At 38.7% G+C, this 13,977-nt stretch overlaps 1 protein-coding gene across 1 annotated transcript; it reads right to left on the bottom strand.

Moving 5' to 3' along the window:
• Positions 1-5,960: 5,960 nt before the first annotated feature.
• C11H2orf74 (chromosome 11 C2orf74 homolog) lies at positions 5,961-8,248 on the bottom strand. The gene is made up of 5 exons (XM_019969686.2): positions 8,097-8,248; positions 7,811-8,003; positions 7,470-7,580; positions 7,213-7,369; positions 5,961-6,411 (listed from the first exon to the last, which is right to left on the bottom strand). The coding sequence occupies exons 2-5, from the start codon at positions 7,924-7,926 to the stop codon at positions 6,238-6,240; spliced, it is 558 nt and encodes a 185-aa protein (XP_019825245.2). The 5' UTR covers positions 7,927-8,003; positions 8,097-8,248; the 3' UTR covers positions 5,961-6,237.
• Between the last annotated feature and the right edge of the window lie 5,729 nt (positions 8,249-13,977).

Here is a 13,977-nt window from a genome sequence, read left to right as displayed (position 1 = left end):
TCAAAAGGTAGAGTATAATCTCCTTGCCCTTGAATGTGGGCTGAACTTAATGTCTCACTCAGTCCAGTCTCTCAGTCTGACTCTTTGAGATCCCATGGACTGCAGCATGCCAGGCTTCTCTGCCCTTCACCAACTCCCGGAGCTTGCTCAAACTCATGTCCATCGAGTCGGTCATGGCGTCCAACCATCTTATCTTCTGTTGTCCCCTTCTCCTCCTGCCTTCAATCTTTCCCAACATCAGGGTCTTTTCCAGTGAGTGAGTTCTTCCATCAGGTGGCCAAAGTATTGGAGTTTCAGCTTTAGCATCAGTCCTTTCAATGAATACTCAGGACTGATTTCCTTTAGGATGGACTGGTTGGATGTCCTTGCAATCCAAGGGACTCTCAAGAGTCTTCTCCAACACCACAGTTCAAAGTCATCAATTCTTCAGTGCTTAGCTTTTTTATAGTCCAACTCTCATGTCCATACATGATTACTGGAAAAACACTAGTTTTGACTAGTCAGACCTTTGTCAGCAAAGTAACGTGTCTGCTTTTTAATATGCGGTCTAGGTTGGTCATAGCTTTTCTTCCAAGGAGTAAGTGTTTTTTAATTTCATGGCTGCTGTCACCATCTGCAGTGATTTTGGAGCCCAAGAAAATAAAGTCTGTCACTGTTTCCATTGTTTCCCCATCTATTTGCCCTGAAGTGATGGGACCAGATGCCATGATCTTAGTTTTTTGAAAGTTGAGTTCTAAGCCAGCTTTTTCATTCTTCTCTTTCACTTTCATCAGGAAGCTTTTTAGTTCCTCTTCACTTTCTGCCACAAGGGTAGTATCATCTATATAGATGAGGTTATTGATATTTCTCCTGGCAATCTTGATTCCAGCTTGTGCTTCATCCAGCCTGGCATTTCACATAATGTACTCTGCATATAAGTTAAATAAGCAGGGTGACAATATACAGCCTTGACAAACTCCTTCCCCAATTTGGAACCAGCCTATTGTTCCATGTCTGGTTCTAACTGTTGCCTCTTGACCTGCATACAGATTTCTCATGAGGCTGGTAAGGTGGTATGGTATTCTCATGTCTTGAAGAATTTTCCATAGTTTTTGTGATCTACACAGTCAAAGGCTTTAGCGTAATCAGTAAAGCAGAAGTAGATGTTTTTTTGGAATTCTCTTGCTTTTCCTATGAGCCAATAGATGTTGACAAGTTGATCTCTGATTCCTCTGCCTTTTCTAAATCAGCTTGAACATCTGGAAGTTTGATTCACATACTGTTGAAGCCTGGTTTGGAGAATTTTGAGCATTACTTTGCTAGTGTGTGAGATAATTGTGCAATAGTTTGAACATTCTTTGGCATTGCCCTTCTTTGGGATTGGAATGAAAACTGACCTTTTCCAGTCCTGTGGCCACTGCTGAGTTTTCCAAATTTGCTGGTATATTGAGTGCAGCACTTTAGCAGCATTATCTTTTAGGATTTGAAATAGCTCAAGTGGAATTCCATAACCTCCACTAGCTTTGTTAATAGTGATGCTTCCTAAGGCCCACTTGACTTTGCATTCCAGGATGTCTGGGTCTAGGTTGAGTGATCACACGATCATGTTTATTTGGGTCATGAAGATCTTTTTTTGTGTAGTTTTTTGGTATTCTTGCCATCTCTTCTTAATATCTTCTGCTTCTGTTAGGTCCATACCATTTCTGTCCTTTATTGTGTCCATCTTTGCATGAAATGTTTCCTTGGTATCTCTAACTTTCTTGAAAAGATTTCTAGTCTAGAACTTAATGTTTAGATGACCTCCAATGCTAGGTTATAAAAAGGATATAAAAATTCACCTTCTTTCTCTCTCTCATTACTTGATTTTGGAATCCAGTCACCAACTTGTGAGTAAGCCAGGGTCCCATGGCAGGCCATATGTAGGTGTTCCAGGGATAGCTCCTGACCCTGACAGCCAGCAGCAAGTGCCACACATGTGAATGAACAACCTTTGGATGATTTCAGCCCCAAAGACCTAAACATCATGGCACAGAAACAAGTCATTCCCCATTGTATGCACTTTGAATTCCTGGCCCTCATAAACCATGAGAGATAATACAGAATTATTATTTAAGCCACTAAGTTTGAGGATCATTTGTAGATAATTAATATGTATTATATGTCTGCATATGTGTATATTATGTGTTTGTGCATACATACATTTCCTACCTCTGTCCACTGAAAAATTCTAGAAGCAATGATAACCCAGGAGCTATGAGCATGCCTAGCATGCAGATCTTATTTTTGGAATAGCATTCTCCCCTAAATAAATAGCTGATTCCAGGGCTGGGGCAGAGAAAGTATAAGATGAGCTTGGAACATCTTATACAACAGAGTGCTCAAATATGTCTAAAGATCCAAGAGCCATTTGGAAGGGGCTCCCTTGGCCCTATCTGGGAACATGTGAATATCCAAATAAATAATGATCATAAAGGACTATAATCCACTGAACAAAACAGGATCTAAAAGTTCATACTGATATATTGACTAAGTGATTGAGTAGGAGGGAAGAGAAGGCTTTCCTTTCTGTAGGCTGTCAACTAATATTGTTTATTAATAAGTAAAAACCACTTATTAATTTACAGGGGAGAAATCTGACAAAACCAAGTGGTAAAAATTAAATTACATCAATACATATGACAGCACATGCCTCCTGATACGATGCACTGAGATCACAGGATCACCTCTTGAATATTCTTGCTAAAGGTACATGACCTGAACCTAATCATGAAGTTACATCAGCCAAGTCCAACAGTGAGGGACATGCTACAAAGTAATTGATCTGCAATCTTCAAACGTGTCAAGGTCAAAAAAGTCAAAGAAAGTCTGAGGAACCTGTCCAAATTGAAGAGACCAAAGAATGATGGCTAAACAGAAAGTGTTATCCTGAACTGGATCCTGGACCTACAAAGAATATAACTGGGACAACCAGCAAATGTTGAGTGAGGCCTGTGGATTAGTCAGCAAGTGTATCAATGTTAATTGATGGTTGATTACGTGGGAAGATGTCCCAGTTTGTTGGAAATTTGTGCTGAAGTGCTAAGGCTGAGTGATACAGTATGTTTGCATCTGACTCTCAAATGCTTAAAACATGAATTTTATGGAGAGAGAGGATGGTAATACAAATATGGCAAACAGTTAATTGGGGAATCTGAGTGAAAGCATATATAGTTCTCTGTACTACTTGTACAACTTTTTCTGTAATTTTTTTTTAATTGAAGGATAATTGGTTTACAATGTTGTGTTAGTTTCTGCTGTACAACAATGTGAATCCACTCAAGTATACAAATATCTCCTCCCTGTTGAGCCTCCCACCACCCCATCCCACCCCTCCAGGTCCTCACAGAGCACCAGTCGAGCTCCCTGTGCTCTACAGCAGCTTGTCACTAGCTATCTGTTTTACAAACACATGTATATATGTCAATCCTACTTTCTCAATTCGTCCCACCTTCTTCTTCCTTCACTGTTCCAAAGGTTCATTCTCTATATCTGCATCTCTATTCCTGCCCCGCAGGCAAACATCTCAAGTTCAGCAGAGCTAAAATCTAGCTAATCATTTCCTTCCCACCAGTCACTTCTTTGGACTTGCCTCTTTCTGACCATCAGGTTTCCAAACTCAGGAGTCACTGTCGAGTCCTCTCATTTTCCCACATCTAACCAGAAACTGATGTTCTTTACTTTGTGTTCTGCCACCTCTCTGTTCCAGACCCTCATCCTTAAACCCTGAATTGTCACTACAGTCATCTCCATTTATCTCCCAGGTAATCAATAACCTAATCCTGTAGTAGAATTCTCAGGGACTTACCCCGCAACACACACACAATGACCTTGAATTGTTCAGTATATATAAGGTAACTTTTAAACTGTGTTGAAACATAAAACTGAATATCTTTAGTGCTCTCATTCAATTCTAAAATCAAAACAGGGACTTCCCTGGTGGCCCAGTGGCTAGGACTGCGTGCTCCCAATGCAAGGGGAGCATTGCGCCCCTAGTCAGAGAACTGGATCCCATATGCTGCGATAAATGACCCCTGTGTGCCAATACAAAGATCAAAGGTCCTGAGTCCCCCAGCTAAGACCCGGCGCAGCCAAACTAATTAACATTTTTCAGAAAAATCAGAGCTGTCTTGAACATTTTTAGCCAGGTATCTTTAAAAAAATCAAATCAAAACAAATTTACAAACAAAATACAAACAGAAGCATAAAAACTAATAAAATTCAAGTTAACATTGAATTTGACTCACCCCATAGTGGTGGCACATTGATTGGTCTTTTTGGAATTTCGGGTGTCTGTACTAGCGTAGGCACTGATGGCCCATTTTCCTACCATTTTCTTCTACTGAAAGTTTTACAAAACTTCAGCTAGTACAGTCCACTCACCAGGAAACTGGCCTTTACTTTGACATAGATGCACCATTTATGGATTCATTCTTCAATACTCTTGTCAGTTTGTGAAAAAGTAACTTGGTTTTATAAATTCAGACACAGATATAGGCAATGAAATCATGACATCATATGGAAACAAAAAAAGAGTGAAAGTGTTAGTAGTTATGCAATAGTGTCTGACTCTTTGCAACCCCATGTGCGACCCCATGGACTGTAGCCCACCAGGCTCCTCTGTCCTTGGAGTTCTCCAGGCAAGAATATTGGAGTGGGTTGCCATTTCCTTCTCCAAGGTATCTTCCCAACCCAGGTGTTGAACCTGGGATCTCCAGCACCACAGACATATTCTTTACCATCTGAGCCACCAGGGAAGCCCTCATATGGAAATACTCATATGGAAATAAATGGTCATCTAGGTCTGAAATTTCATATTAGAATTTGAAACATTCAGAGCAGCATTATTTTTAGTAGACAAAAAGTGAAGCAACCCAAAGTATTCATTAATGGATAAATGTATAAACATTTGGAATATGCAAAAAAAAAATGGAATATTATTCAGGCTTTAAAAGAAAGGAAATTCTGACACATGGATAAACCTTGAGGACATTATGCTGGGTGAAAGAAGTTGGTCACAGAAGGACAAATACTGCAATTCCACTTGTATGAGGTACTTAGAGTAGTCAAATTCATAGAGATAGAAAGTAGGTTGGTAGTTACCAGGGGCTGGGGTGGTAGGAAATGAGGAGTTAGTGTTTAATGGGTAGACTTAGAGTTCAGCAAAATGAGGAGTACTGTGGATGTAAGTGATGTCTGTACAATGTGAGTGTACTTAGTATTACTTAACTGTGCACTTAAGATCATTAAGGTGGTAGATTTTATGTGTATTTTACAATAATTAAATTAAAAAATTTTTAATGTTGGGACTTCCTTGGCAGTCCAGTGCTTAAGACTGTGCTTCCACTGCAGGGGGCACAGGCTCCATCCCTGACAGGGTAAGTTGGATCCCACATGCTGTGGGATGGAGGCAAAAAAAAATTAATGTTACCATCAGGTGAAAGACCAATATTTTTCAGTGCTTGTAGACAGTTCCTGGACTCTAGGGCTCTGGATGGATATTACTGTAGACCCCCACCCCCGGCACACACTACTTTACTGCATTCTCTACCCAGTACCTCTCTCTAGCCTGGAATCCTCAGAGTTACTGTACTCGGACCCCTCACCACACTTCACTCTTAACTCTCAACACGCCTCCAGCTACCAGGCTCAACACACATTTTCACCTCTCTGCCTTTTTATTATATATTATTATATTATATATAAATATATATATATATATATATATTTAAATTAGAAAAAAAAAGCAGTTGTCAGGACAAGAAAGATTTCAGGACTGAATTCAAAGGGAACTATGTCGAGGAGACCCAAGTCCTACTTACTGAAAGTTTCCATGATGTTAGCAGTAATGTTATTTGATTCTAAATGCCTATGATCAAAGCACCAAGAACCTGGGCTGTTTCCAAAATCCCCCTTGAATATGACCTAAAAGACATCTGCACAAACACAAATAACTTTATTCACATGGTACAACAGTGTTTGAGTAGACAGAGTTTTAAGGACACTTAATACAATCAATTTCTTGAACTCACATTTGAGTTGCCCTGGGTATTTTACTTATAGAATTTTGCACATAGTCCACCTTTTCTGCACAAAGATAAAATATTATCCATATTTGCATAATTCCCCATTATTTTGCTGTTTCAACATGATTTTGCACCCCCAGTCATTTCCTTGTTAGTCTAAGGTTACATTTCTTTTGCTCTCAGCCTTTTTTGAGCTTCACTTTCTCTCTTTATGTAATCGAGTATAGCTTCGAGCCATAGGATTGTCCTTTCCAAGGTCCACAACGATTACCTCCCTAGAAAATGTGACTCCTTTTAAGGGTCTTTTATGGTTATCAACAACTGAAGAACTTCCAGTGAGAGGTATGAGTGATTTTTGCAAATAGTCATCCTGTAAGAGAATATAACAAATAATATCAATGATAAATTTATGAAAACAACAAGCCCTGCTTTTAAAAAATATGGGTTATATGTATATTGTAAGAAACAGAAAAAGGATTTCTAAATGATACAGAAAAGCAGTAATAATCCATAAAGGCATAATTTTCATATTTCTATGGTTATAAAAGCACACACTGCTATATTCAAATAGCATCTGGCAACATGTGTTATTTTCTCTACAAAGGAGGCAAACCCAAGAGCCACTTGGATCACCATTCTGTCTCCAAGTGGTCATGGGTCTCATGTTAGGAGGACATGTGAGCTGTTGTTATTAGGCAGCCTCAAACACGGAGTTCAAGAAGGCCCCGACAATGTTTACAAGCTGTTGTAGAAGGAACCCAGAAGTAGAGCAGGTCTTTGGCATCTGGTCCTGAGCCTGGCTAGGGAGGAGGAGTGACTTCAACAATTCATCTTATTTTCTCATTCGTAACATAAGAGGGTTGGCTCCCTAAATGATCTCCTCCAGCTCTAACACCTTAGGATTCTGAATAAAGCAAAATGAAAGGGAATTATTAAGAAAACCACAAATGTAAGGATGAAGATGGAGCAAGTGTCCAGGCATGGCATGTGTAATTGGTTTAACAAAATGAACCAATAAGCTAAGAAGGGTGGTTTAAATGATTGTCAACACTGCACTCCTTCCAGATACAAACCTAAGTTACAAACAAGACCATCCTTCAATATACCTAGCCAAGGAATTTACCTCTTCTTTAAATACTAAATACCTCTTAAGAGTAGAAAAGCATATCACCTCTTGACCATTTTCTCTAGCATTCTCAGGCTTTTGCTTCTCTTTTATTTTGTTCTCTTCTTCACCCTCCACATCCTCTCTATTTCCTAAGGGTGTGGTCATCGCATCTTTACTCCGTCTCTGGACAAGAATGCCATGCCTTGCAGGTGCAAGAGTCCTAGAAAATCAATCAGCAAGGTTTTTAAAATTCATGCATCTTAGCCCTCATGGTCACGCACAAAAATGGTGTTCCACCACATCCTAAGGTGCGGACTTACTTTTCTTGGTTGTCTAAATTGTTCATCTCTGTATTAGCAGCTAGACAATCTTCACCTTCATTTTCTGTACAAGGACCTTTTTCTGTCTCTTCATCTGTCCTGCTTTGGGAACTATAATCACAAAGGAGAAAGTGTGGAAAAGAAAGAAAGGTCTTAATGTTAAGACTTGGAAAGGAACTTCACTTTTAAGCAGGAAATTAGCATTTCTAAAACCCTGAAATAGAAAAAACAGATACCTACAGCATTATTATTTGCTCTATTTTAAATTGCTTTATATTATTACTAGATACATTTGCTACTGACTTAAAGTCTGATCCCAATTTATCAGCATGGATTTATACCATTTATATAAAAAAACCACCAATAAAAGGAAGATGCAACTGAGGCAAATTAGAAGGATGATGAAGAAAGTGAATGCTGTGGTTTCAAAGTTCATATGGTTAACTAGACGACTCATCTACTCTCACAATCACAGATTGTCCAAATATGTTTTCCAGCTCAGTGTGAATGTAGTTCTCTTGTTCTTTAAGTTTTCTAGAAACAGAAGAATAAAAGGATGTTTTTATTGTTGTTCTTTTGATCAGCTTCATAAAAGATGCTCGGCTTGTTCTGGTGGTGTGGACTCACCCTGGTTAATTTCTCTCCATAAATGTGGTGGGGGCTGAGGTGGCTAGAGGGGAGACTGAGCTGGAACTCAGCTCATCTCCCCTCATCCCAAAAACTATCAGAATCCAGAGGACGGAGGAATTGGCATAGCTGGAGCCGAGCCCAGCTCCCAATTCTTCTCTCTTCAGTGACATCATAGAATCATGGAACTATTGAGTTAGAGAGATCATAGCACCAGCCCAACCCTGCCCATCACCTGAAATCAGAAGAACCACAAAAACTCTCCCCTGGGCTGCAGTCTGTCTGTCCTCTCTGGCTATCTATTTTACATAGGTAATGTAGATGTTTCAATGCTACTCTCTGGATTCATCCCACTTTCTGCTTCCCCCGCTGTGTCCACAAGCCTGTTCTCTATGTCTGTGTCTCTATTGCTGCCCTGCAAATAGGTTCACCAGTAACATTTTTCTAGATTTCATGTATTTGCATTAATATATGATATTTGTTTTTCTCTTTTTGACTTACTTCATTCTGTATAACAGGCTCTAGTTTCATCTACTTCACTAGAATGGATTCAAATTCATTCCTTTTTATGGCTAATATTCCATTGTATATATGTACCACAGCTTCTTTATCCATTCATCTGTGAATGGACATCTAGGTTGCTTCCATGTTTGGCTATTGTAAACAGTGCTTCTATCAACATTGGGGTACATGGGTCTTTTAGAATCATCCTTACTTCTTTTTTCCTCTACTCTTTCCTTTAATTTTCTTTATTCTAGACATGTAATTAATTAGCTGTGTGTCCTAGAGCATGTACCTCTCTTTGCCTCAGAATGTTCATTGTTAAAACTAGAATAAGAGTAACTTACTAGTTACTTACTGGCTTTATTATATGGATTTAGTGAGTTAATCTGAGTAAAGCTTTAAATGGTAACTTCTAAGTATTCTATAAGTATTTCACTATATTTAAAATTTTCTATGAATAGTCTCTGAACGCTATGTTAGCGTTATGTAATTAAGTATTACATTCAGGTACTTCCCTGGTGGCACAGTGGGTAAGAATCTGCTTGCCAATGCAGGGGACGTGGGTTTGATCTCTGGTCTGGGAAGATTCCACACACTTCTGAGCAACTAAGCGCATGCGCCACAACCACTGAGCCTGCGCTCTAGAGCCCGTGAGCCGCAACTGCTGAGCTGGTGTGCTGCAACCACTGATTATGATGCCTAGACTCTTTTGTCTAACAGTTATTAAGAACTCTAAGTATCAAATTCATATTACAGCTGCCTCCTCCACATCTCACATTGCTATTTAATGGGCATCACAAATTTAATATATATACAGAGTGATCCTTATGTTTCAACCTCTCACAACCAAGGCAACGTGACTCTCCTTTCTAATTTTTCTGATTTGGTAAATAGTGTCTATACCTCTCCTTGTATATTTCAGAAATATGAAGGTTTCCTTGACATTCTTTTTTATTCACATATGCAACCCTCAACACATTGCAAAATTCTGTCAGTTCTACTTCCCCCAAATATCTTAAATTTATGCATCTCTTTTCAAGTCCACTGCTATCACCATTATTCAAATCATTACCAATACTTCTTCACACTATATCTACTTGTTACTCTATTCATCACACATTTGTTCTACCCCTTAAATTTCATACTGCTAATGAGGTGATATTTTATTTATTACTACAAATACCTCGTATCTCTCCTTTAAAAATAACTTGATTGAATTATAATCTAATTTAGAATAAAATAGAATCCTTTTGGGATTCCCAGGTGGTAAAGAATCTGCCTACCAAGCAGGAGATGTGGGTTCAATCCTTGGGTGGGAAAGACCTCCTGGGGAAGGAAAGGGCAACTGACTCCAGTATTCTTGCCTGGAGAACCCCATGGACAGAGGAGCCTGGCAGGCTATCGTTGATGGGGTTGTGAAAGAGTTGAACAAGACTTAGCAACTAAACAATGACTCTTTTATCTACTGTTGCTCTATATGATTTTCCTTTCCTTTCAAAAACCATTCCAAATCATTTTATTTTTTTCTGGCATTCATTGTACTTCAGCTATACAGACTGTCTTTTGGTTCTTCAAACACCAATTATTTTCCTGGTGCAGAGAGAAAAGCTATTTCCTCTATATGCAATTTGTCCCAATGATTTCCCACTAACTCTTCACCTGATTAACTCAACATTTACTTCACAGCTTAAATATCGCTTCTACTGAGAACTCTTTCCTGATTATCTAGTATAAATTAGGACCCCCTATATCACTATGGGGGACCTAGTATACATTACCTAGTATAAATTAGGACCCCCTATATCACTAAGCTCATTTGGTAAAGAATCCACCTGCAATGCAGGAGACCCTGGTTCAATTCCTGGGTTGGGAAGATCCCCTGGAGAAGGGAAAAGCTACCCATTCCAGTATTCTGGCCTGGAGAATTCCAGGGACTATACAGTCCATGGGGTTCCAAAGAGTTGGACACGACTGAGCAACTTTCATTTTCTATATCACTATTAAAGTTTTTTTTTTCTTGCACCATTTCTCAAGATTTGTAATTTTATAATGTTTTTCCATATGTTGTTTAATGACAGTCTCCCTTAATATATGGGAAATAATATATGCAATGAGAAATAATAGATAATATAGATGGAAGAAAGAATAATATGAAGAAAGTTTAATGTAGAGAGAGAAAAAGTTGAACAGACAAGTGTAATTTGCTTTGATGAAGTCAAGAAGTCAATCAATGGGAAAGAAAATAATGAATTAAAAGTGGTCATGAAGAAACGTTCTTCTGAAATAGAGGGAAATTATTCTCAATATGAAAAGAGAACTATGCTATTAAAAAAAAAATCAGTCCAGAAAACTGACATTTAAGTTCTAGGAAAAGAGAGAAATGCATACATATTCAGGGAAAATGACAAATTATCTGCAAGGGTGAAAAGCTCTGGCTGACTTCAGCCTTTTCCACTGTAACATATGGGCCAGAAGACAAAGAAATTATGTTTATAAAATTAAATGAAAAATAAATGTGACTCAATTATAAATTATCCAGCTGATATGAGTTTCAATTATGAAGGCAATTAACAGACATCCTCAAACATCAGAAGATGCAAGGAAATAACATTTAGTGACTCTTCTTGGAAAATTTTCCCAGTGGTCAAATGCAGCTAATTGAGTATGGAATCAGAATGCAGAAACTTGAAAAGAGTAAACTGTGGTAACCCTTTACCACATGATGATGAGCACACCCTTTACCACATGATGATGAGCATTTAATTAATTTTCATATAAAATTAAGGCTAAGGACTTGTTGGAACTGAGAATACAACAAAACATAGTTGTAGTATACCTTGAGGGTAATAAAGATAAAAATAAATAATATAAATAAAAGAGTAATAAAAATAATAATATCTGGCAGAGGGGAGGTAGAAGGAAGCATAAGGGCCCAATTATCTCATCTTTTATGGTTACACAGTCAATAAATGCTTAGCATCTAGAAACGGTGTTATAAAGATTCTGTCTTCAGGAGTATTACATTCTAGTGAAGGAAAATGTAAATAAATAATTTAATTTAGTCGTAAATGCTTAAGGGAATCAAATAAGGTTACTTAGAGACTTCCCTGGTGGCTCAGATGGTAAAGCATCTGCCTACAATGCAGGAGACCTGGGTTCAATCCCTGGGTCGAGAAGATCTCCTGGAGAAGGAAATGGCAACCCACTCCAGTATTCTTGCCTGGAAAATTCCATGGATGGAGGAGCCTGGTGGGCTGCAGTTCATGGGGTCGCAAAGAGTTGGACACGATTGAGTGACTTCACTTTCACTCAGATAGAGAGCAACAAACATGGGAAGGAAGAGAAAAATTAGCTAGAGTTTCGAAAAAGGACTCTTTGGGAAAATAATTTAATTTTCTAAGTATCTAACATACTGTTGCTGACACTACCATCTTGATGTTTTAAAATTAAGTTTATGTTTCAGTTCAGTTTAGTCACTCAGTCATCCAACTCTTTGTGAGTCCGTGGACTACAGCATGCCAGGCTTCCCTGTCCATCACCAACTCCTGGAGTTTGCTCAAATTCATGTCCACCGAGGCAGTGATGCCATCCAACCAGTTCATCCTCTGTTATCCCCGTCTCCTCCTGACTTCAATCTTTCCCAGCATCAGTGTCTTTTCCAATAACAATGAATCAATTCTTCACATCAGGTGGCCAAAGTATTGGAGCTTCAGCTTCAGCATCAGTCCTTCCAATGAATATTCAAGACTGATTTCTTTTAGGATTGACTGGTTTGATCATGCTGTCCAAGGGACTCTCAAGAGTCTTCTCCAACACCATAGTTCTCTTTGGTTATACACGTGTAAATGATTTTTTATATTTCCTTTTTCTCATAGTTCATTATTAATGCAGAGAAATGTATATAATTTTTGCCTATTGATTTTTTGTCTTGCAATTTTACTAAATTTCTTTATTCTAATAAATTTTTGGTGGAGTCTTTAGGGTTTTATTTATAAGATCATGTCATCTGTAAATAGAGATAATTTCACTTCTTCCTTTCCAATTTGGATGCCTTTTGCTTTGTTTTCTTTTCTAATTGTTCTAGCTAGGACTTTCAGAACTGTGTTTAATAAAAGTGATAAAGCGGGCACACTTGTCTTGTTCTTGATCTTAAAGGAAAATCTTTCAGAATTTCACTGTTGGGGACATTAAATGTGGGCTTGTCCTATATGACTTTTATTATGTTGAGGTATATTCCCTTTATGCTTAAATCATTGAGAGTCTTTTTCATGACAGGATGTTGAATTTTATCAAGTACTTTTTCTGTGTTTATTGGGATGGTCATATGATTTTTATCTTCAATTTTTTAATGTGATATATCTCATTGACTCATTTGCATATGTCGACCCCATTCTTGCATCCAAAGAATATATCTCACTTTATCATGATGTACAATCCTCTTACTCTACTGTTGAATTCAGTTTGCAAATATTTTTGAAGATTTTTTGTATATCTATGTTAAAAGATGCTTACTCCTTGGAAGGAAAGTTATGACCAACCTAGATAGCATATTCAAAAGCAGAGACATTACTTTGCCAACTAAGGTCCGTCTAGTCAAGGCTATGGTTTTCCCTGTGGTCATGTATGGATGTGAGAGTTGGACTGTGAAGAAGACTGAGCGTGGAAGAATTGATGCTTTTGAACTGTGGTGTTGGAGAAGACTCTTGAGAGTCCCTTGGACTGCAAGGAGATCCAACCAGTCCATTCTGAAGGAGATCAGCCCTGGGATTTCTTTGGAAGGAATGATGCTGAAGCTGAAACTCCAGTACTTTAGCCACCTCATGCGAAGAGTTGACTCATTGGAAAAGACTCTGATGCTGGGAGGGATTAGGGTCAGGAGGAGAAGGGGACAACAGAGGATGAGATGGCTGGATGGCATCACCGACTCGATGGACGTGAGTGTGAGTGAACTCCGGGAGTTGGTGATGGACAGGGAGGCCTGGCGTGCTGTGATTCATGGGGTCGCAAAGAGTCAGACACGACTGAGCAACTGAACTGAACTGAACTGAACTGATGTTCACTAGGGATATTGGCCTGTACTTTTCTTTTCTTGTGTTCTTGTCTGTCTTTGGTATCAAGGTAACACTGGTCTCATGAAATGAGTTTGGAAGCATTTCTTTCCAGAGAGAAATCAGAAGATGGGCATTTTTGTCCATTCCCTCTGAACTGAACCCAGAGGTCATAGCTGCAGAAAATGCTGTGTGCCTGTTTCAAAACTGCTTGTTATGTAATATGGCTCTATGGATTTGTGGGGGCTTCCCTTGTGGCTCAGCTGGTAAATAATCTTCCTGCAATGTGGGAGTCCTGGGTTCTATCTCTGGGTTGGGAAGATCACCTG

Source organism: Bos indicus, chromosome 11 (assembly GCF_029378745.1).
Source record: "Bos indicus isolate NIAB-ARS_2022 breed Sahiwal x Tharparkar chromosome 11, NIAB-ARS_B.indTharparkar_mat_pri_1.0, whole genome shotgun sequence".
In the NCBI taxonomy this organism is placed as follows: domain Eukaryota; kingdom Metazoa; phylum Chordata; class Mammalia; order Artiodactyla; family Bovidae; genus Bos; species Bos indicus.
Note: the sequence above shows the minus strand (reverse complement) of the source record. Positions and strands in the feature narration are given on the sequence as shown.

Coding starts and splice junctions, on each gene's coding strand:
- C11H2orf74 (XM_019969686.2), bottom strand. CDS start 7,926: ATGAGTCGTCTAGTTAACCATATGAACTTTGAAACCACAGCATTCACT. Junction 7,370..7,469: donor AATTTAGACAACCAAGAAAA/GTAAGTCCGCAC, acceptor TTGATTTTCTAG/GACTCTTGCACCTGCAAGGC. Junction 6,412..7,212: donor CTAGAGAAAATGGTCAAGAG/GTGATATGCTTT, acceptor ATTCTCTTACAG/GATGACTATTTGCAAAAATC.